This window comes from Lepisma saccharinum, chromosome 6 (genome assembly GCF_977018435.1).
Source record: "Lepisma saccharinum chromosome 6, izLepSacc3.1, whole genome shotgun sequence".
Lineage (NCBI taxonomy): Eukaryota > Metazoa > Arthropoda > Insecta > Zygentoma > Lepismatidae > Lepisma > Lepisma saccharinum.
This window is the reverse complement of record NC_139234.1, coordinates 37,372,320-37,397,304: the sequence shown is the minus strand read 5'-3', so window position 1 is coordinate 37,397,304 and position 24,985 is coordinate 37,372,320. Positions and strand designations below refer to the sequence as shown.

At 37.3% G+C, this 24,985-nt stretch overlaps 1 protein-coding gene across 4 annotated transcripts in view; it reads right to left on the bottom strand.

Moving 5' to 3' along the window:
- Positions 1–24,985, bottom strand: part of Acat1 (Acetyl-CoA acetyltransferase 1) — a 66,720-nt gene that overhangs the window by 20,928 nt on the left and 20,807 nt on the right. For all 4 annotated transcript variants that reach the window (XM_083123783.1, XM_083123782.1, XM_083123784.1 and 1 more), the window contains exons 6-7: positions 20,540–20,622; positions 17,116–17,301 (exon numbers count right to left, since the gene is read on the bottom strand). In XM_083123783.1, the coding sequence (XP_082979909.1) occupies positions 17,116–17,301; positions 20,540–20,622 (269 nt within the window). The remainder of the gene's footprint in view (positions 1–17,115; positions 17,302–20,539; positions 20,623–24,985) is intronic.

The following is a 24,985-nucleotide window of genomic DNA, read 5'->3' as shown; positions in this document are numbered from 1 at the left end:
GGTCAGTAATTAATTTAACATCAATATGTTTTCTGACATTTTCTATGGTTTTGCCATACACTGAATTTACCATCAATTTAAACAAGGTCTTATCAAATTGGCTCATTGCAGATGTTCGAAGCTCTGTGTTTGTATCAATATATGGCTTCAACCATCTTGAGTGCCTGAACCTCAAAACTTTGCCAACTTTGGTCACTTGAACACCATGTTTCATCAGGAACTGGAGGTTTTTATAATATATGACATAACCCTGTTTTGGCTCTAGAGTCATCATTAGCTGCTTCTGTTTAGAGCCAGGTGAGCACTCAACCTCAGGAATTGGGGGCAGATCAGAAAATGTTGTGCAAATTATCAGGAATTGTCAGATCAACCTCTAAGAACAGGCCATAGTTACTGTCATCAAAATCCTTAAGATCTTCAATATTGAAATCTTCAACCCACTCAAGCCCTGCATATGGCAGTTTATCCATCATAGCATAACCATACAGGCTGTTGGCATCTACATACAGTATATAATTTGATGGCAGTGCTGGATCATAATTGAGAATATACTTGTTATTTGCTCTGGCATATCTCTGAGAACATTGCACCATGCCTCCTCTTATACATTGTTCCATAAACAGATACATATCTTGATCTTGGATCAGATCCAATTGCATTTTAGTGTTTAAAAACATTGCAGACCATGCTAGGCCTGGAGCACTGTAGAAATACATTGGATCCAGCTTATAATTTTCCATGGAAGATTTTCTAAATGCCTGAAGTATATCAGCTAAGAGAGTGACATCAAGTTTTAAATATGCCTTGTGATAATCACCAAATGTCTGGCATTTTAAATTGTTCCACATCAACTGGGCATGGTGATAATCATCATCAGTGATTCCAGATGCCCTGAGTTTGCTGTAGAACTCTTGTTGTGGTGGCAGAGAACACTCATCAAATTTAGAAAAACCTGTAACATAATCATATGGGTATACACCCTTCCGCCTACTTAATTTCAGGTCCTGATTTGGAAACAAAGCACATGTGATTTTGAATTGATCATCAGATAATTGACTGGCCAGTGTAGCCAGGCTAGCGGACAGAATTCTGTAGGAATCAAGAAATCTTAAGTGAATGGGAACACTATTAACTTTAATTATCTTGCTAATAGCAATATATTTCTCATCATTTTCTGCTAAAATATTTAAATTCTGCTTGTCAAACCCCTCGTACCTGATCAAATGATGAAAATCATAATTGGATGCACCATGGCAAAATATAGGGACAAATTTTGGTCTCTGGATCTTAATATTACAGCTATTACACAGGGCCATTTTGAATTTACCATCTGTATGAGAATGGTGTTTCACCTTGATATTTGTATCTGAAAATTCAGAATCACATGCCGGGCATTTTTCTGCATTGTTGAAATCTTCAATCTGATCCTCTGTTAAAGGCAACATGGGTTTTGATTTTAATAAGACATTAGATGCTATGTTATGGCACTCATTTTCTATTCTATGTGCAAATTCTTTGATGGCATCTGGTCCCATGTATAAATATTCTTCACTAACAACACCATCCTGTACAACAACATAATAAAAACTAGAAGGTTCATGTAACTGGTATGATGTAATTGAAGATTCATCAGGATCTGGGCTGCAGAATGCAAGGGGTTTGAGGTTTGATTCAAAATCACAGACTATATATGCTGGGTGTTCCAACAAGGCTTCAAATTTTTTGAATTTGGCATTTTCACTTGGATTAGGCATCACCATATGAACAGGTTTATGATTGCCACAATATTTCAGATGCTCAATTAACTTGTTTTTAGCAATTTCTGCATTCACTTCACTAATCCCATTTATTATTTTTTTACCATCAAATACAGTCAAACATCTTCTACACAACTTGAATATTGTATTAGATTTGTCTAGTTGTTTTCTGACTAAAGCTTCAAGACTGTGTATCAGAGTGTAATGGTGTGTGCCATCCTCTTCAATTAAGAGCAGATCAATCGGAACAGCAGAATCATCATCAAGTGTACTGATTCTGAGAGGTGCTATCAAGCAATTGCCACGGCCAGTAGAACAAATAAATACATTAATAGATAATTGTTTACCATTGATATCCCTGGCCTTTTTTTCAAATTTATCAATATTCTGAACAGACATTGGATATTCTAAGCCCTCCATAGCTTCATCAAAATTGTGTTCATATTGTTTATAATAAGTTATTCTTTGAGGATTCCTTAAAACTGGATACAAAGCAGCTAAAATACACCACAGAAAACATTTCTCATCATTATTTTCTATGTTAACCACGGCTCTTTTGTTTTTAATATTGGTAGGTAATGGCAGATATGTAGATCCTTGTAATGGGTTGAATTCAGAAATATTAACATAGAGCTTGTGTGGAGATCCGCATAGGCTCCATCCTGATTCTTTTGCTGCAAATTCAGAGTGTTTAATATTCAATTGCTCTATCAAACTGCTTATTATTTTGTCTAAATTTGCATTTGAATATACAGCTACAGTTTCTGTTATGTGGGGTTGTGTACATTTTGTGCCAGTTGGTTTCTTATATTGTGTAAACAATTTGAGGGACAGCTTATAAGAGCCATTTTGTGCATTTAGAATTGCCTGCACATTAGAATTTATACTGTTCAAAAAATTCTTAATGTCACATCTTGGCTCTGATACAAAACAGTGATCCCTAAGTTGGCCATTAAAACTGCTATGGATGGGTTCATAGCGTGGCTGCTTTGCCGGTCTAGCATTAACAGGTGTTTCAAGCCTCCTTTTCAGACCAGATGTAGATGGTTGTGGGGGCAATGTTGATGACTGTGCAGAACAAGTACCCATATGTTTATATTCCATGCTATATTTTCTATGGCATTTAGAGCATATTTTAGTGGGAGTTCTGCATTTGTCTGGATTACAATTCTTTTGGTGCTTAGCCCAATTGGGGCTGGATATATTCTTATTGCATTGATTACAATATTTTTGATTTGGCATTTTTGTTGTTTATTACATAAAATTTCTTGGGATTCAAATCAAAACTCTATGCTTAATAAAAAATATTAGTTGGGTTCAGCAGTGTGCTTTGTATATTTAGTGTATATACTTAGTGTCTTAATATTTTTGGCTTTGTTGTTGGTTTATTATATACAATTTCTTGGGGTTCAAATCAAAACTCTATACTTAATAAACCTATGATAGGTTGTAAAGCTGATAGCCTACATGCACAAACGTAGAATAAGTATTGATCTACTGAAGCACTGACCTATCACAATTGCATGTCTGCACAGGCATATCGTGGTGTGCATGGAAAGGCAATGACCTAATACCATGTGTCATGTATTGATCTTGTATAACAAACTAGGGCAGATATAAACCCTTTGTTCAATATATTAGAAAATTCTGTATATTAAATCAAACAAACCTATAATTCAATTTATACAAATCTGCTATATTTTTCTGTTTTTTAAAAAAATAAGAGGAGCACTGCAACAACACATCTGTACTCCTCAGTCACTCTCACAATACTAACTGATATGTAATGCAAAAGCTCTTGCATCATAATTTGTTGCACAACATAATGCAAAAGCTCTTGCATCATAATTTGTTGTATAATATTGGGTAATAATTTGTTGTACAACATGATACAATGGCTTAGTTTTAAGTGTAGGCAAAACAATATCAAGAGGGCCATATTTTTAACAAGCTTATGGACAACAATCTCACAGATGTAGCTTTTGTAAGTGTCGGCAAATTAATCTGAGGGGGGTCATACTTTCACAGGAAATTCCCGAGGGCATTTTTACAAAAATCTTGGGTTAGACAGAGTACCACACTTGAGCAATAAGCTCATATGCACATCTTGAGCTAGTTTTAAGTGTAGCCAAATCTGCCTGAGAGGGGCTCATACTTTCTCGAGTTTATCCTATATACTTTTACACTACTTACTGGTAGTGAGAGTACCAGTGGTGCCAACTCAGCAAAATTAAGCTAAAACAAATATGACAAACGATTTTCACTGTTTAGCGTGACGGTGCATGCAGGCTCCTATTATATCAGTGGTTCATTTTATTTCATCCGGCCTTTGAAAATGCGTGCCGTGCGCCGATCGTAAACTGTAGTATTTTTTATGCACGTGCGTGAAGGTTTATAACAAAGAGAAACTACAGGGCGAATGACTTGATTTTCTGAATGCGACATCCAGGGAGTCGTAACGTACCCAATTTGCGATACACGGTACGTTCCATTTTGTAGGAGGAAGAGTATGGTTCAGCTGCTGGTACCCATGTAATGTAACGAAATGCAATATGTTATAGACTGACGTTACAGAGAACGTAACAAAATGTATTATGGTAGATATTAACGTTATAAAGGAACGGAACGAAATGAGCACATTGGAACATAACGTAATATGCAATATGGTATATACTACCGTTACAAGGAGCGTAGTAACGAAATGCAATATGGCATATACTAGCGTTACAAAAACGTAACGAAATACAACATGGTAGTAAATAACGGTACATAGGAACGTAATGAATGCAATCCTCTGTAACGGAATGAAGTGAAAGGCAATATGGTTAATTAACGTTACATAGGAATGTAGCAAAATGGAAACCACTGTAGCGGAACGGAACAAAATGCAGTTGGGTACATACCATCTGCATAAGGAACATAAATAAATTCAGTATGGTAGATGTTAACGTTACAAGGAAAGAACAATTCACAAATGTTAGCTAGTAACGTTATAGGTGCGTGACGAATATAATCTATTTAACATCAAGGAAGAAAAAGGAATAGCCCAAATCTCTTACCTTTCTTTTGAACATTGCGAAAAATAACTCAGTATATCGTATGGGATTAATGTGAAATAGCCGTTAAAAATATGGTTGTTTGTAAAAAAATGAATTTCAACCAGGGTTGTTAAAGGGTCAGGAATTTTAAATCATTTCAATTCCGATTCAGCAGGGAATATTAGCAAGCATAAATGGATCTGGACCGTAAAGAGCCTTTTTATGTTTGAAGTATTTCAATTCGTTCCAGGAACCTCTTCTCCGGATCAATTGAAATACGGCACAGGGACCTTCTTTCCGGATCAATTTAAAGACGGTCTAAGTTCCACATTGAAATGAAAGAATACGCAACTTGGACCAAATTTAAATTGTGCGATAAAAATGATCCCGGTCTTGTTGCAGAACCCAATAGAAGAACCCATTAGAATTTATGGGTTCGTGGACGTTTAACAACCCAGATTTGATATTAAATTACATTTTTGGCTCGAAATTGAATAAAGCTTCCAACTAGAGTAGAAATGAGTAGCAATAAGCGTGCGAACGAGGTGCAAGGGGGGGAATGCCCCCCCCTAAGCATGGTCATCTGTCGATATTTTAGAAGCAGGGAAATATGCCATGGGGCATATTAACCTGATAATAGTGTTTCCCCCTCAAGAAACACCACTTGTATTCGAAATTATCTCATTCCTGGATCCTCATTATAATAATTAATGTAAATTACTTTGACAAATCAAATTATACGTGTGAAATATATACTTTTAGCTGACATTCGTTTTCTAAAGGGGAGAGGTGGCCATCCTCGCCCCCCTTCCAGATTTCCATGCCCCTTTATTATTATACTTTAATCCAGAAATTTATGGTAGAGGAATCATATCGCCGGTTATTAAACGATATTGTACTCTTGAAGAAAATAAAGTATTTTGAAGCCGATGAAAGTTCACAAAGCAACAACGGTCCGCCGTTGCAGTGGCACAACCACAGGGGGCAGGGGAGATTATCCCTCAAACTTGTACAGAAATCGATTCTAGGAGGTAAGGAAGGCAAACATTGGACTATAGAAAGAAAGGTTGTAGAATCTAAGAGTAGCAAGACAAAAGGATACTCAAGATGGATTTAGTTTTCACGTCTTTCGTGCACTATTTCTTCCAGACGGCCAAGAGCACCTGCAAGGGGGCACAGAGGGGCAATTGCCCCCTCTCGATTTCTATCTTTATACAAATTTAAATAAAGTTATATATACTTGGACAGTTGCTGCTGCTTACGGTGTAAGTTTTGCTCGTGTAAGATAATAAATAGATTTATTATTATTTTTTGAAGCCGCACCGTTCATTTATAAACACACTGTATATGAGTCATTGTGAATTCGAGTTAATTTAAACATTTTGCTTTGTTGCGAGATTATCTATTAGGATAAAATTTGGATATAAATAATCTAAGTAGAGAAAATGCAACTTGTATATCAAAATTGCCTTGTCCATCTGATCTCCGAAAGTAGTGTTAGCACGTCACATTTCAAGTATGTGATTGATTGATTTGGTGTTTTGAGTCCACTTTATGCACAGTAAGGCTAATCAGGACTGGACCTACAGTTTGAAGTGGAATCTGAACCACTTGTGCCTCCACTGGGTATCGAACCCGGGACCCCTTGATTACTAGGCGGCGACGATGCAACCACTGCGCCATCGGGGAGGCCATTTCAAGTATAGTCCATGATTGTATTTAGTATATGAACGAGATGTGTCCCTCTTCTCAAACAATACGTGGCTTGTCCCCACCGAACGAAGTGTGTCACTTATAAATTAAGTTTCCGAAAGCAGGCATTATGCATGAACAGAATAAAAAATATAAGTCAGTTCGTGGCCGGGAGTTATTGACGCCCCCCCCAACCTATCCGCTTTAGGTTCCGGGTTCGAGTCTTGGTCTGTAAATATCTTTTTTAGGTGTCTCTTCATCAATTTAATCTATTTATCATCCATCTTCATAGTTTCGATTAATTATAAAAGTGACATCAAAGCAAAGCAAAATAAGAACAAATAAAAATAATTGCAAAATGACTACAATGTCAGAACTACATTTGAATAATAAAATGTGAGCAAACAGGTATTTGGGTAGAATTGTGTAGACAGACAGCATGCTCCCGAAAGTTGTCAATCCACGTGTAGGTAGCATGACCTTCGATACCGGGGTTGCGCTTTTCCAGGAAAGTTTTCTCGACCCTACTCAAGCGTCTTATCAAGAATGCCTCGGTGTTCTCAGCATTGCCAACTTATTTTCCGTCGGAAAAATCTTTTTCCTCCTATTTAATCTGCGGTTGGCTGTACAATACAGCATATTAAACAAGATACAACAACTGAATTACGGCGAAGTAGGTTATAAACCCTGCGTGCTCAAGAGATGCTTCGATAAGGCACCTGAATTGTTTCGAGCTGAACCAGGCAATGGGCGATGTTTATTCCCCAAGGCCATTCCGTAAAACCAATGCCACAAGAAGTTTTCTGTGTGGATTTGAGAGCATGAAATGGTAGGTCGATGATAGTACTACAAGACGTCAAGTGGATTTTTTTTTCTGTTTTGTTATTTTATATAGCTTTACTACGTATATAGTTTGAATAACTAATCAATCATTTGATGAGCAGACAAACACGAAGAAGCCGATCCCGTGGCAAATTAGTTAGCGTAATACACTGCGAAGTCTAATGTCGGATTAGAAAATATGGATGGGTCATTTGTCTTTATACCACTTCCATCACCTATCACATCCTTTATCATCGCGGTTAACCGAAAGTGGTAGACGCGAAATAAAAATAGAACCTTTGCATGAATGTCCGAAAGAGAGGCAAGGGCACGACCCACCTGGAAAATGAAAGTCAACCAAAAATTATATATATCGCGCAATTGCATTTTAGCTATAATAATATATGTTAATTATTGCATGAACATGATAACTTCAAATTAAAGCAATGGTTTTTGAGGAGACAACACTGTTATGGGGGAACATGCACCTTGTTTGCCCCCCTGAAAAAAACTACCTTGCTTGCCCCTCCCTAGAAAAAAAACCCTGCAGACGTCCATGAACCTTTAGTATCGACTTCGGAGTATAATGTATAGCGCGGCAATAGACCGCGACAGCCTCTTATTTGCCAGGAAATATCAACACGAGAACAGGGATAGGAATTCCTCTTATTTTAGATTTTCTCAAACTAATTTCAAGTATGTGGTGAAAATGCCTTCTATTTAGTATGAAAATCGTGGTTTTTAGTTTGAATGTTTTTTTCCTAGAGACGATATGAGGCGTTGCGGATACCAAGGGCGAACTCAACAAACGTACATTGTGAGGGAAATGCGTTTTAAGTTGTCAGGCACAGTTCGAGCTCCACAAAAACTTGGTAACAGTAGATCGGAATGTTTCATGCGTGATTTTCAAAGTTTTCATGGAGTTCGCACTGTGTCTGGCAACTTGAAATTCATTTCCCTCACAATGCACTTTGTTGAGTTCGCCCTTCGTATCCGCAACGCCTCATATTTTAAATTACTTTGAAGCATTTTGGACCATTTTTATTTTTATAAGCAACTGCATTAATTATACATATGGTAGAATGATTTAAACATGAAACTCATTGTTTCTTCCAATGATTAACTGTTCTCTTTGCCTTTCATTACGCTAGGTCACTCAGCCGCTATCTTTGTTGTGAGCCTAGATTAAGTGTGACTGTAGCTTATCCTCTATGCTTTCTTCATACAGCATGGTTGTGGACTACATGTTTCACATCTTAACACAACTTCTTTCAAACATCGCTCATGAAATGTATTTCAGCTATCGTCCTACTGGAATCAGAGGAACGTAACTACAAAAATGCTGTTTTCAGTTTTGTTAGAAAAAATCCTCTGAAGAATATTTGGAGTAAATCGACATTTTTCCACTTTTAATTCTTATCTGTAAGGCGGAGTCACGTTTAAGAGTCATATTGCTAAGAATACATTATATCCTCTCCTATAAATTTGATAAATTGGAGTTAAGTCCCTCTGGTCCTCACACACGCTATCAGCTCCTATTTTCCAAAATTTGGCACGTTAGGTATTACGCCAGATGTGTCATTTGGGTATGATACATACTTATTATATGCCTGTGGAGATTCGAACAGTGTTCTCGGCTTGCGAGCCAGGTTATATCGGCGTCAGCGTCCAACGTTTGGAGCGCGTACATTGATTGCTCTAAGCAGGATGCTCTCTACCTTATGATGGGAGCAATGGATGCGCTCAAAACATTGGACGCTAACGCCGATTTAAACTGGCTCGCAAGCCGAGCGAGAACACTTCGCCAGGAAAGCTAAATTTTACCCATGAAGATTATTGTCCGTGGCCTGCAAGCAAGGTTCTTGTATGTGTGACTTTTCTGTTTCTCAGACTACGTGTGACTACCTACAAATTATGTGAAACAATAACAAACAACTTCCCGACCGATTTCCAAGGCTCGTTCCACCCTAGCTACAAACTACCACTTAGATCACTGCATGCACGAGTGAGTAGTGGTATTCGCGTGTCTTCCCTTTAATGCAAAACCACAATTTGCTCCACAGCATGCTAAGATATTCGAAAGCAATACTTGTGTGTTAATTTAAATTTTGCCCTGTTCATTCATCTACGTATACAGTATTTACTACTTCCAAATTTGTGTGTCTGTCTTGAGTTTGCATTCTCGTGGCTGCTGCCATATTGCGTAGATGAAAGAAAAACACACTCAATATACCAAAATTGCTTGTATGTAGACATCAGACGATAAGAGATGAAACAATTGCAGCCTACAATTTCCCTCAACCAACTACAATTACTATCTGAGTATGAGAAACAACTTGCATTCTAGCCGGGTTCGATTCCTGGTGGAGGTACAATGGTTCATTTCCCACTTTAAACTGTAGGTTCACTCCCAATTAGCCTATCTGTGCATACAAATGAACTTAAAACAAGACAAACTTTCATTCTAACCTCAGGCACTTGTGGGAGCTGCTTAGAAGTAGTAGTGTTGCTGGCATGGTGGACTTCGGTTCTTACTTTTGCTTTTAACAGATAGATATGACAAAGTTATAATGGAATTGTGTTATCTCCATTACAGAACAACTACCTAATCTCATTCAATTCCAGTGTTCTATCTGGTAGATAGATATATCAACCTTTGCAATGATGTAAACTTTCAGTGCAATGGCGACAAAGGTCCAATAACTATAATGTCAAACATAAAAGGTTTCCTGACAAAATGAAAAACGGACAGATCATTTACATTTTCAATGGACATGTTGAAAAAAGACTAATATTCATTTTTTTCATTTCTTTTTTAGCGTAGATAAAAGGAAGTCATTTGAAAAAAAAGTGGGAATATAATCAAGATGTCCATCAGCTATTCATTGATTTCAAAAAAGCATATGATTCGGTCAAAAGAGATAAATTATATAATATATTAGTCGAGTTTGGAATACCTAAGAAGCTTGTTAATATGATAAAAGTATGCAACAGTGAAACAGAAAGTAAAATTCGTGTGGGTATTAATGTGTCTGACAAATTTACAATTCATGATGGGTTAAAACAAGCAGATGCATTATATCCATTGCTCTTTAATTTTGCCTTAGAATACGCTGTTAGGAAGGTAAAAGAAACTAATGAAGGACTAAAATTAAATGTTGTGACTCAGTTGTTAGCATATGCAGATGATGTAGACTTATTAGGGGATGATATAAATACAATTAAGAATAATGCTAAAATATTTTTCAAAACTGCTAAAGAGATAGGTTTGGAAGTTAACAAAGAGAAAACTAAATATATGCTTACAGGCCGAAACCAAGTGTTAGGTAATAATCTAAATCTAATTATTGATAACAACTCGTTTGAACCAGTTTCCAAATTCAAATACTTAGGAGTAATACTAACAAATGAAAATTATATTAATATAATAAAAAGTAGGCTTAATTCAGGAAATGAATGTTACTTCTCTCTTCATAAACTTTTGTCTTCTCATTTAATAACTAAGAAACTAAAAGTTAAAATATTCCAAACATTAATTTTGCCTGTAGTATTATATGGGTGTGAAACTTGGTCCCTTATATTGAAAGAGGAACATAAATTGAGAGTATTTGAAAATAAGATTCTTAGGAAAATATTTGGACCTAAAAGAGATGAAGACACAGGTAAGTGGAGAAGGTTACATAATTTAGAACTACATAATTTGTATTCATGTCCAGATGTTATTAGAATAATTAAATCAAGAAGACTTAGGTGGGCAGGCCATATGGCACGAATGGGAGAGGAAAGAGGAGTTTACAGGATTCTTGTTGGGAAACCTGATGGTAAGAGACCTATAGGAAGGTCAAGACGAAGATGGAGGAACAACGTTGAGATGGACCTAAAGGAAATCGGTAGGGATGGAAAAGAAGAAGGCCTGTGTTGCTGCAGCCATGAACCTTCGGGTTTAAGAAGGCTAGAGAGTTAGTTAGTTTAAAAGGAAGTAGCTAAAAATGAGTAAATAAAAAAAATATTACGTGGCACAGTGGTTAGCACAGCGCGCTACGACGCCAGGGGTCCAGGTTTCGAATCCCGACCTGCACATGAGTGTTCTCTTTGAGAGTCCCTTCATCAGTTTCAGCATTCGTCGCTCATACTCATCTTCGCTTTCTGAACCACCAGATTACCATTTCGGGTGTACAACACATGGCGTAGCGTATCGCGTCCGAATTCCAGGAACAGGCAGCTTACGGTTACCTGACCAAGTAGCGTTTCGTCCAAGGGCTACCATCCTAATAGTGTTTAATGAAGCAAACTCTTGCTAACACTCTTAAATGCTCCATCCAAGAATTTTTTTTTGTTGTTTTAATATTTCTTTCCCTCTGGAAATTGCAAATCTCACCTTCATACTTGTCAGATAGTAAGAAAGTGTTGCCATCTGCCATGACTAAATAGATCCAAGTTCACTTCCTCTCGACGATTTGTTTTGATTTGATTTGATTTGTTGTTTTAAGTCCACTTTATGCACATTAAGGCTAATCAGGATTGGACCTACAGTTTAAAGTTGGATCCGAACCACTTGTGCCTCTACCAGGTATCGAACCCGGGACCTCTCTCTCGACAATTTGTCTCAGTCTGCACTCCCTGCGCTGCACTCCGCTGTCTATGCAATGTAGTTTTAAAAGTTGTAAACTGAGGTATCCTTGTCACCAATTCCACCGCTGCCACCGGTTAGTCAAGGTGTGACTCATCATCAGCCAGGCTCGGACGAAACGCAACTCATTAAACCGTCGCGGACGAACTGTAGCATGTTTCTACGAATTTCGCTTTCGGACAAACTACAACTCGGACGAAACGCTACTGCGACGCTGCATGTGCCGGGGACAAAATTGCCCCAAACGATTAAGACGCACAACATGCGCCACGGACAATAGAAACAGCCTGCAGCAAGTTCCTGGGGCATGCGCACTAGAGTAGAAACAGACGACGCGACTACAATCTGTGGTCCAACAAGATTTAATAACAATGCAAAATCACTTGCAGTCATTCTTACAAAGTTTTCGTATCTACTTTGAAGACGTAAGTCTCTCATTAACGAGTTATACGCTCCTTCCGAATTTCTTTTCGCTAGAAAACTTCTAATCCACCATCTAGGTCATTTTCGCCTCTTTTTTTTTTTTTTTAGAAGTTCATGGTACGCGCCTGCCATAACCACAAAACCCGCCATAGTTGTATTGTTCATGTTTACACAATTTAAATCACCACCAAATTATTACAATACAAGAGAAGAAACACTGACTACTCTAAAGCACAATGGAACAACGCTACAATCAAGTCCTGCACTCCGGTGTTGTTGCGGGCGTATTTTGCAGAAGTAGTTTTGAATTGGAAACAGTGCACTAAATGATGCGCAACATGCGCCGGCACATGTTGCGCGTCGTGGGTCTGGAACTTGTCAGAATGGAAACCTAGATTAACAGAAACAGAAGGCTTTCACGATTTGTCTGAATATTAAAGTGATCTCATTTTTCACATCCAAACATAAATAACTATTTTCAGATTTGAAAACGTAACAGGGGTGTAAGGGATGACCTTCCACATATTACACCCAATCCTCCACTTCATTCCACGTAGTACACTCAATCCTCAACTTCATTCCACGTAGTACACCCTGGACTGCTTTTTGCAGACTAACGAGACTCTGGCGACTGGCCCTATGGCCAGTATAATTCTGTGTGTTCCCCTGCTATCTGTCATGTGTGCTGAGTGCCTCTTTACAGCCTCAGCTTTTAACCTAAGTCAGAATATTTTAATATTTCAGTTATGCGACATTACAGTTATGTTATTTGTTATGGTAAGGGGCTGCACCCCGTATAACGTGGCGGGTGCAAAATAGCCTAAGTGCTGACGCACCTAAAATTTAAAAAAAGTTACATATAACTTTAAGAAATGCGTATAAATATTTCACCATCATTTATATTTATGTACATGTTGTTATTTTTCAAATATTGTGAAGAAATGCAGCAAAATGCTACGTATTCGATTACTAATGTGAGCCACTGTATATGTTATGTTTTTATTTCATGAACAATGTATGGTCAAACATTACTTTGCAGAGCTCCGTGGCGGAGTGGTTAGCACAGTGCAATACGACGCCACAGGTCACGAGTTCGGATCCCAGCCTGTGCATTATTTTCTTTGTGATGTCCTTTCATCAATTTTGTCATTTCATCACCCATCCTCGTCTTCGCGATTAGCCAAAAGTGGCATAAAACCAAAGTTAAATATAACAAATCAAAATCAAACATTACTTGGCATGACAAGAATGGATAGATTATTTTGAAGCTGCTGTTATTAAAAGCAAATTGTATGTAGCTTTCCTAGACAGAAGTTTCACACACAGAAACTGATTGATTGGATAACGGCTGCGGATTCCTACTCGAGCAGAAAATATATATATTTCCATTTATTACTTACAACAATAGCAGACTGATTTCCTGCTAAATCAAAGAAAACTTGCATTCACAGTTACAAATTGACGTGTTGAATGAACTTAACTACAGATTTCTCTCACTCCAATTCTGATTAATCAAACAGCATACCACAACGTGGGTCATTATATATTTCCAACTTACTCTCGAGTTCCTCAACTAAAAATAAATTGACTGCGAGACAAAAACTCCTCTCCGATAACACATTATGTGCAGATTATACGTAAGCTGAAATTCCATCATAATAATAATTTGAATTCTTCAAGTAGTAGCTACAAATATAAATTTTCATACATATTTTCTTAGCAAAATATGAAGTTCCTCACTTCACAAGGATAACATATACACAGTATTTCACAAGAGTTTTTAGTTCAAGCTAGTCGCAGGCCTAATATGAATATAAACATCACTTCATTACTTAGTTAAAAGAAAAGTGCCAGGCAATCAGAATTCGAGGGTATGCCTGAAATTATTTGTAGTATCTCATGTATCAAGGGGGCTTTTTAAGAAAAATGAAGGATACATACCACATGCTTTGGTCAATTCATAGTAGAAACGTAATTATACTGCATGTTGCAACTGAAACCGTAGCCTCGAAGGCCGAAGTCGTTTAGTGATCCACTCATACACTCGGTACCAAACATTTCAAGTTCGAGTAGACATCTGGGCATGGCTGTTTTTTTTTTTTTTTTTTTTTTTTTTTTTTTTTTTTTTTTTTTTGTAAGCATCCCTTCATAGATTTAATATGATCATCATTCACCTTCATCGTCGCGATTATCTACAAGTGGCAGAAAAGCTATATAAAACATGAATAATACAACAGTATAACAAACAAAATAGGATAAAAGGATGAACTGAGTTAATGATAGGAAGTTTTATAAAATTACTGTTTCTTGAAGAATCTTGTCCTTTGTTCCGATTGTATTTCTCAGTCACACGTTGCTAAATGTCCATGTCGACTGCCATTCTTGCGTTCTTGAAAATTACTTTCTTGTCTGTCTATGCTCTTCTTTCAAACGTGGTAGGTAGGTGGGCGTTCTGTCTGTTTCTACACCAAAAAGTTTAATGCACCTCCTGTCCAAGAAGACAAGAATTACTCAAAGTAATTTTCAAAATTGTAAGTGGATGAGGGCCTTTGTAAATGATAAAATATACTGTCCTTTTATTAACTTAGATTTGAGAATCACTTTCCATACAATTCTTGCCTTCTTGAGAGTCCAATGGCCCTGTCTAGCTACAGACCAGTTGCACAAACGCGGTTTCGTTTGTTTCGTACAACAATTCCATCTAACATTTCGTTTCTACGTATTTTCTACTTGCCAAAAGTGCCTTTCATATCGCCCCAAGGCGTTGTCTACTCGGATGCTTTGTGTTCGAAGGTCACGTGTACAAAGTTTCAGTATTCAGATTTTCCGTGGTGCTGCTGCTATCAGTTCTGTTCGCCTTCTCAAGGTCGCACAGCAAGCAATTATTTTTCGTCTTCCGATAGGAGAAAGCTTGCCTCTCGATTAGGTAGACGAACGCGTGGTACGGATGATTTTTTGGCTCGACCATGGTTGGTCCTTTATGTTTCGTCCTTCAGCAGCTTAATCTAAGCACGAATCATTCTCATCGCCAAACAACTGTATTTTTTTTAAAAAAAATGATGTAACACATGTAAACAGAGAGAGATAGATAGATAGATATAAACGCTTTCCCTCAACAAACGATTGTTTTTTCTATCGTATAAAGTGAACGCACATGTTAAAATTCATCTTGCATAAATAATCAAATTAGAACAAATTCACATAACGCGATTAAGTATGCAGAAAATAAATATATGTGTGATAAATACATAGTTAATAAGTAAATTCCAATAACCAGAACTTTTGTCACGCCAAATCTTGTTTACGGATGTTTTCAAACGTTTTGTTTTACAATTTAATTTTTTCACTGACATCCAAAACGAAAATACGTATTATAACTTAGTGACTTTCAAGGGGTCAAAATACTGTAATGTTAGTATGCTGCCGATCGTAATTATGAGGCTTCTTCGAAAATGCCTTCGATAACGGTATTTACTATTCGTAACGGATATGTGTATCACTTTTCCGAAACAGACTTTTGTGGAGGAAAAGAACTGTAACGTTACAAAAGTAACGAGCACAATTATACGAGAGACCTATGTTATTCTCTCTGGAACACGGCATCGGACACGGTATTTAACATCGGAACGTCTGTATGATACCAGCTATAAATAACGTTGTTGCTTTGAAAAAAAGAAGTGTAACGTTTTTACAGTCGTGACGTCAATTAAGTTACTGGTTAATTGTAACGTTACTATCACTTTCCACATACACTAAAGTTACTAGTTAATACGTGATGAACCTCTTTCTTACCCTGTAACGTTACTGGTTGCCGGCAATGGATGTAACGTTAAAGTGTCACGTGAAGACCTACTCCTTTAGAGATCAGTTATGGTTCGGTACCGTTATGCACCCCTGTAACGTAATGTTCATATACCTGAGGTAACGTTTCTGTTCACGAAAAAAGTTATTCTGTTTCTGGTTGTAACGTAACGGAAACCGTAATTGAAAATACCGTTCCATTTCGTTACGTTACGACTCCCTGGCGACATTGAGCAGTGGTCTGTTTTGTTTTTTTTTAAACGTGGGGTGGTGGTTCATTTGTTTATCGTACAAAAATCACTACGAGAAGGCAATCTGATAACACGCTTGCCTGTGTTCTTTTCTAAAGCATTGAAATGTTCATGCTTTTTACTCTTGGCTGAAAGATTCTTACTTTGAAAGAGATGGACTTATGGACGAGCGTGTAGATGAACTCATAATTAGACTTGGTGAAGCCGATTCAGACACGGACACAGATTCATCGGTAGACACAGACTCGGATGAGTGGGAAAGTGAAACTGAAGAAGGAGAACTGGAAAACATTTAGGAGGTGAGCTCAGTTCTATCGTTTATATATTTTTCATTTTTCTATCGTTTTATTTTATACATTTCTTATGCTGGTAAGAAATATATCCCTAATACAACTTAATTCATTTAAGGTTTAAAGGGAAAATATCAAAATGTATTTAGAATTTAGCATAATCAATAGGTAGCTTAGGTGAGGGGATACTAATTCATGCCTTTCACATTCAAATTTCGTTGAAAATTCTCAGACGATTCCACTCCCTCCAGGTTGCAACACTGCAAACCAACGTCCCTGCAGACAATGGAGTGGGGAAATGTGATGTGAGGTGCGCAAACAATGGATTGCAGCGTCTTGTTTTTAAACTTGTCAAGTTAAAGTACAGGAGTCAAGACAGTTTCTTGAGTCAAAAAATTAATGTCAACTTACTTGTTCGACTGAAACAGCTGGTGCAATTGGAAAATCTATTGGATCCACAGCGGCATCATTGAAGGCTACTATTCGAGCTAAAGGTATGAGATTGTGTGCTCTAATGCTGGAGCCAGTCATCAAGACCAAAGCTGCAGCCCCGTCATTCAGTGTAGATGCATTTCCTGCTGTGATTGTGCCTTCTTTCTGCAAATAAAGGTTACATGAAGCAAATACTTCTACGAGAAACACTTAATTTTGTACAAAGAATGTTAACACACATGCTATCATGACACTTATTTTTTTCTGTAAAGCTTGATGAAATAAAGAACGCTGAATTCCATGCACAACAATTTGTTAACGGTAATGAGTATCCGTTAACAAATTGTGGCCGCGGTGGCTCAGTCGGTAACGCGTCTGACTACCATGCTCAAGGTCCCGGGTTCGATCCCCGGCCGGTTCAAATCCGGGAACTTTTCTAACGGTGAAAGCGGCCCCGGCGCCCACCCAGCGTCGAATAACATGGGTACCTGGGGGAAACCCTGGGGGGTAAAGGCGGTCAGGGGCGTGATGCTGATCACATCACCCCCACTCACGACCGGATCAAGAAAGTGTGGGGCGTTACCCCCACACCCCCTATACGCCTTCATGGCGTGGTGCTATGCACAGGGGAACACTTTACCTTTTACCTTTAATGAGTATCACAGAAATTCTTACATTGGGTGTCGTGTGGTCCATCAGTGTCTCTACATTTTCGTAAAAGCACAATTTCCTGACTTTTCCAGGTTTTCCATATCAAGAACCAAACATTTCCAGACTAAAGCTATTAGAGTAATTCATGCACAGGGTCTCCGAGAATGAATGATTTCATAGGGTCTCTGTGAAGTATGTGCTATGTGCAATGGATTGAAAGTGCTTCTATTTTGTCCAGTCTCTCAAAAATATCAAAAATATTACAAACAAGATTAGTATCAGCTTCGCGGATAAAAGTGAGTACTAGTTTCTCCGTATTTATATACTACCGCGTGTCTCTCTTTCCCCAATTATGAATAAGATTAGTAAGTTTCAATATGTGCCATTAACAACACGACACGCATCATAGCGATATTCAGTCTTTCTCCACACTTTGGCAAGAACGTCTGGAGTAACATTTGAAATTGCTTGCCTGATTCTTTCCTTGAGATGGTCAAGATTATCAATTTTCATTTTTGAGAATGGGTCCACTTCTGCCAATCTACCGTTCTGGGAATCGACGATTCAACTCTTCTCGCACATCTTGTTGACAAGAGGATCTGTTACTCGAATCTTTCATTTCCATTTTCTCAATTTGAGGAAACACAACGTTCTGTAGCATGTTGATGTACGCAGTGGAGTTGATGTTAGTTTCAACAAAAAAGAAAGCGCCAAAAATCTTGCTGAAAATTAGGCTGCACCAGACGTTGACCTTAAGAAAATCTCAAATGTGTTTGTGTGTTCCATGTCAATATTCAGAGCCCCAAATTTGGCAATTGTGCAGATTTACACAACTGCTCACATGGAATGTGACATCATCCGAGAAGATGATATTTTCAAGAAATTCTGGTTCATCGTCAAGTCTCTGTAGCATGCTAACAGCGAATTTAATGATAAATTTAAGAACAGTGACTATTATGAAGACAACAATGACAGAAAATAAAAATGCATGAAAGCAATCTCTTTCAGTGCCTGAATAAAATAAAAGCACTTTCAATGCATTACACACAATATATACTTCACAGAGATCCCATGAAACCCCACCATTCATTTTCGGTGACCCTGTATTTAAACATTGTGTAAGAAGTCACTGTCTTTTTGCTAACACCACATTTATAATTCCACTTAGCCAAGTTTTTAGAATATTCACTTCACATGTAAAAGTGATAACAAGAAGGGAACCTGAACAACAATTGACTGTTGGGAAGGAGTACCAGGGGCGAACTTTTACGTAATACTTGCTTCGCACATATTGACTTATGGTTAACATTTTCTTTTAAATAAAAAAAATAACAATTCTGCCATAAATAATGCATAATTATAGTAAAATTTAGTAATAGTGTCTGTATTAATCCTAATAATCAAACACAACTCAAAATTGCAAAAGGAAGTGGGCAATTCTAATAGCCATATACTGTAGTGCATGAAAATAGTTCAAAACATGACCCCATTGCTTCTACCAGCAATACTCAGTATAGTGTACTACTACAAAATGTTGATTTTTCCAAACAGACATTTCCAGAAAAAGTAAATTCCTTGACATTTCCAGATTTTCCAGACCGGTAAACACCCTGTCAATGCATCAAGTACATTAACACAGTTGTTACCTGGCTTTCTACACCTGGTCTGTTACTACTACTTTGTGTATCCTCAAGATGCTGAGTCACCATCAAAATTTTGGAGCTCGCATTAGAGATGGAACCTATGAGTTTTCTAAACGTGAGACTACTAACCAATCAGCTATGCAGAAGCCCTAACACGAAATAAACAATATTCTAATTAACTTGGACAGGATGGCCACTTTAGGACCATGATAAAATCCAAGTATAATTACCAGTTTTCAAGGTGAACTTTCCAAAAATTCAAGGGTACAAGCAGATTTTTTTTTTATATATTTCAACACCTTCGGTATTACTGCCTCTCACCACCCACACACAAATATATTAACAATATAAAGGGTCTGCGAGATTTCAATGCATTCAGAAATTCTAATTCAATTAAACAGTACATATATTTACAATATTTAATTCAAGGTACGGAGTTTACATTTGCCATTTCAAATACTCAAGACTCCAAATACATCTTCAAACACAAATCAGAAACGTTACGGAATATACTAATCTACGAAAAATTGTTAGTGGTATCAACATTTCAAGCTCGAATTTACCTATTCAACTTCAAGACATCTCTCAATAATCTTCTGTCTGTTAGATAGATTGTTCTGGAAAGAACATTAACAAAGTAAATGGATTGAGAGAATTCAGTTTTATTTTCCACAAGGCTTCTTCTTTTATTTTCCTTTCTTGATAAAAATAAAAGCTAAACTGTGAAACACTTGCCTCGAAGCACTTGTAAATGTACAAGTTCATTTGGATTAATAAAAGTTGTAGTTTTTCAGGTCTACGGAGAAAAATTAACATAGAATCCACGCGTAATTTCCGGAATGCAAGGAATTTCCGGTGAGTAGTCAACCTCTTGGAAGATTTGCTTTCAATTTAATATGATCCACACTGCATAGAAACAAATTCTAGCTTGTTCTGTTTAGATATGGTTCTAACTAAAGTGAAACTGACTACTATCAGATTTAGCATTGACTTCAAGGTGCAGAAAAAAAGATGATTTGTCATCAGCTTCCTAGCCCTAGTAATAAGAGATGTATGAATTGCATTAATTCCACAAGAAATCAAATACAACATATAACGAGCATACACACCTGAAAAACTGGTTGCAGTTGTGGAAATTTATTAAAGTCAACTCTTTTATATTCTTCATCCTCCTTCACAACAACTTCCTTTCCTGAAAAAAAATCCAATACGGTAACCGTCTGTTATTACAATACAGGATACAAATTTTTGGTTAGATCAATGTAACTCTCATATTTAAACACTTGGGCAACATTTATGTAAATATAGTGGAATGCCAACTTTACATTCCCCAGTTTAACATAACATTTTCCTGCATTATACATTCATGGTCCCAGTAGAGCAAAATGATATACAATTTTCCCAGATTTCATTTCCCTGCATTTTAAGTTCTTTGAATTTGGCACCCTGAAAAAAAGCAAAATCAAGGTTCCACTGGAATTTATAAGAATGTACCAATTCAGAATTTTTAGACAGCATGCATATTTATGAATGCGTTTTATGAAATTATTTACAAACTTTTTGATGAATATGTCCCTCTAAAGCAAAATAGCAAAAGGAAATATCCATGCTGGTTTAATAAAAGTATTATCAAAATGATTAACACCAAGCAGTACCACCATAAGAAATGGAAACAACAGATAGGAAATAGGTAATATCATTACCATAAATTTAGTGAATTACGTGCAGAAATTAGGGAAGAAATAGATTATGCTTATAAGTGATACATTGCGAACTTCGAGCTAAGCATTCAAAAACATAGCTTCCTGTTTTGGTTATATATTAAAAACAAAAGGTGAAATATTAAGTTTTTGCGCAGTCCTTTCAATCAGTATATAAGAATTCCCCACCGAAAAATACTCCAATAAACATGGCACACGAGACCTTGAACATTCTAAATCTTACAGAAATCAGTATTTTGGACGTAGAAAATGCAATTAAGAAATTAAAACCTAAGAAATCGGTAGGACCCGATAAATTACCATCCTATGTGATCAAAGGATGTGAAGAAATTATAAAATACCCACTCTTTTTAATTTTTAAACCTACGCTCGAATATGCATCCGTGGTATGGAATACAGACACGATAAAACATATTAAGGGGATCGAGAGAGTTCAGAAGAAATTTCTTCGCTACATAAACTTCAAAATACAGAAAATATATCCTACATTTGAGCACAATCTTGTTTCAGAGTTTCGCTTCACAAAGATACAAGAACAATGAACACTTCATGCAAATATACTCCTGTGGAAATTAATAAATAACGACACTGACGCAACGAATCTCTTATCAAAAGTCGGACTTTGGGTTCCCTTACTGAGAACGACACACAAAAATGATATATTTTTAACAAATCAGGCTAGAACAGACATACTAAAAAATTTACCCATACATAGGATGTGCAAAAGTTATAACAGTCTAGTAGCTAGGAACAAAAACATAGACATATTTTCTATGAACCTAAAGGAATTTCGATGAATATCCTCAATACATTTAATGATTTAAGACAGTAGACGTAATCAGTTACAAAACTATATAGTAATCAATTTATATCCTTGTACTTATTCTATTTTATATCTACATTATTTTATATTGTATTGTATCTTGCATCTTTACCGAATGTATTGTATTGAACAATTATATCAGCTAAGTTTATTATAATTATTATGAATCAGTACAATGCCAGATTTAAAGAATGCTGTAATTGGGCTTCTGCCTGTTGTTGTTCTCAATAAATAAATAAATAAATAAATAAATATTACAGCTTATTGTTACTAATATGACAGTATAATATTCTGTAAGAAAAAGATAAACATTCTGAATAGTCATGAAATAATACACTCACTTCTGTATGACATGTTGATTTTTCTTTTAAAAAGGATATTATGTATTCATTTTTTTAAATAAAAAGTTTACATGAATCATAAAAACAATATCAAATAAATGACAAGTGTCAATCTGCTACAGACAGACAATCTAAATTAAACTTCAAAACTAAGGCAGCCATGTTAAACATACAGCCCTAAACAGTTTTTATTGGTCCCATGTACATTATGTATCTTATGAGCTAGCTTGCAATAATGCTTTTTAATGACTATTATTGAAGAAAGCCATGACTAAACAGGATATTCCCTGAAGATGAGAGCAACGTATGCGCTCGAAACGTTGGAAGCTAACGCTGATTTAACCTGGCTGGTAACACAAGAACACCTGTTCAAATCACGTCGCCAGGAAAGCTACACTTCCTAGTTTAGGACACATTAGTAGTCTATTTCTGTTCACAATAGTAAGGCTTATAATTAGAATTACATGTTAAGCCTATTTCAAATCTAGCCTCATGGTGGTTTGACTAACCACCTCCAGCATCTCCACTATTCCAACTCACACTCCTACCCCACCAAAAAAGCCATCCCATTTTCCCTAGCTCTCAGAGGCCAACGCCTCAACTCATCCCCCCATCCTACCAAAACTACAACCTATGTCTGCACCAAGCCCTAACCAACCGTGATTACCCCTCTACCCTCAACAACAAACAAATTACAAGAGCCACCTCCCACAACTGCACCAAACAACCCAAAACCAACCCTCCAGCTCTGATCACCCAATACCACCCCCACATTACGAAAATCACATACCCTCCACTCCCTCCCTCCCATCCTGCACAGTAATCCTGACACCAGGGACATCTTTCGGGATAAACCTTGGGTCATATTCGGTCGCACCCCTTCTCATCACCTTCCCCATCATCCTGATTCCCACCACTGCAGGTGAGTTCACCCTAAAGGCACCTACCATTCATCCAACCTCATTTACAAATATATATATTTGGTCTAGGAATTAATTCGTGCGCCTGAACAAGAGATGGCGTAACGAGCGTATCGCCCCACAGTTCCGTGTAGCCACACATGCGTTGAAAACTCCTGTCAGCACGCATCGTTCGTAGTATAGGGCAGTTGATTGACGTGTCAACAACAGCATTTTGTAGTCAACTGAACATGGCGCAGTTCGTGCCAGATAAAGTGTTTTTGCGGGGTGTTCTGCTTCATTACTTTAACATGCAGAAAAGTGCTACCGAAAGTCATCGTATTTTGGTGGAAGTGTATGGTGACCATGCGCTAGCTGAGCGAACGTGTCAGAAGTGGTTTGCACGGTTTAGAAGTGGTGATTTCGGCCTGGAAGACCAAGAGCGACCTGGACAGCCAAAAAAATTTGAAGACGAAGAATGGAGAGCATTGCTCGATCAGGATTCGTGTCAAACGCAGGAAGAACTTGCAGAAGCATTAGGCGTTGATCAAACAACAGTTTCTAAATGCCTCAAAGCCATGGGAATGATTTAAAAGATGTCACATTGGGTTCCACATGAATTGAAAGACAGAGAATTGAAAGACAGAGACGTTGAAAGACGAAAAACCATTTGCGAATTGCTGCTTCAAAGACAGAAAAGAAAGGGGTTTTTGCATCGCATTGTTACTGGCAATGAGAAGTGGATCCATTACGAGAACCCGAAACGAAAAAAGGCCTGGGTGAAGCCAGGTGAACCAGGTCCGTCACAACCGAAACGAGATATTCACTGTGCAAAGGTTATGCTGTGCATATGGTGGAATATGAAAGGTGTGGTGTACTATGAGCTGCTGCAACCGGGTAAAACTATTAATGGAGAATGTTATCGACGACAATTAATGTGTTTGAAGCAAGCTCTGGCCAGGAAACTACCAGAATGGGAGAACAGACATGATAAACTTATTTTTCAACATGATAACGCTCGCCCACATGTCGCAAAACCGGTCAAAACCTATTTAGAAAATGTCGGATGGGAAGTTTTACCCCACCCGCTGTATTCACCAGACGTTGCTCCTTCGGACTACTACTTGTTTGATTGCATGAATAACGATTTGATTGGACAGCGGTTCACTTCTTCAGAAGATATCAAAAAATGGGTCTCTGACTGGATCGCTTCAAAGGATGAGGACTTCTTTCGCCACGGAATCCGTAACTTGCCTGACAGATGGGCGAAAGTGGTGGCTCGCGATGGACAATATTTTTCTTAAGTATTTATGTATTTTGTGTTTGAACTGCAGCTTCAATGTGTGCGTGACAACCTCACGAATTAATTCCTAGACTAAATATATATATATATATATATATATATATATATATATATACACACACACACACACACACAAATAATGAAGGAGACAGTAAACACTTAGTGTGGTAAGTGTTTACTGTCTCCTTCATTATTTGTATTTATCCGCCCTTCTGGCACCATTTCAACCCTATTGCTGTGTTATATATATATATATATATATATATATATATATATATATATATATATATAATGGATAAAAGCAAGGAGGGCCAAAAGGGCTAAGTAAAAATCAAAGAAGGTAAAAGGAAACACTCACCGGACAGTAGAAAAATTCAAAATATTCGCTAATTTCATAGCATCATCGGTGTGAGGAGAAATAGACGGAACCGGAAGTTGGGGCACTGCAGAGTTGCCAGGTCCCCATTG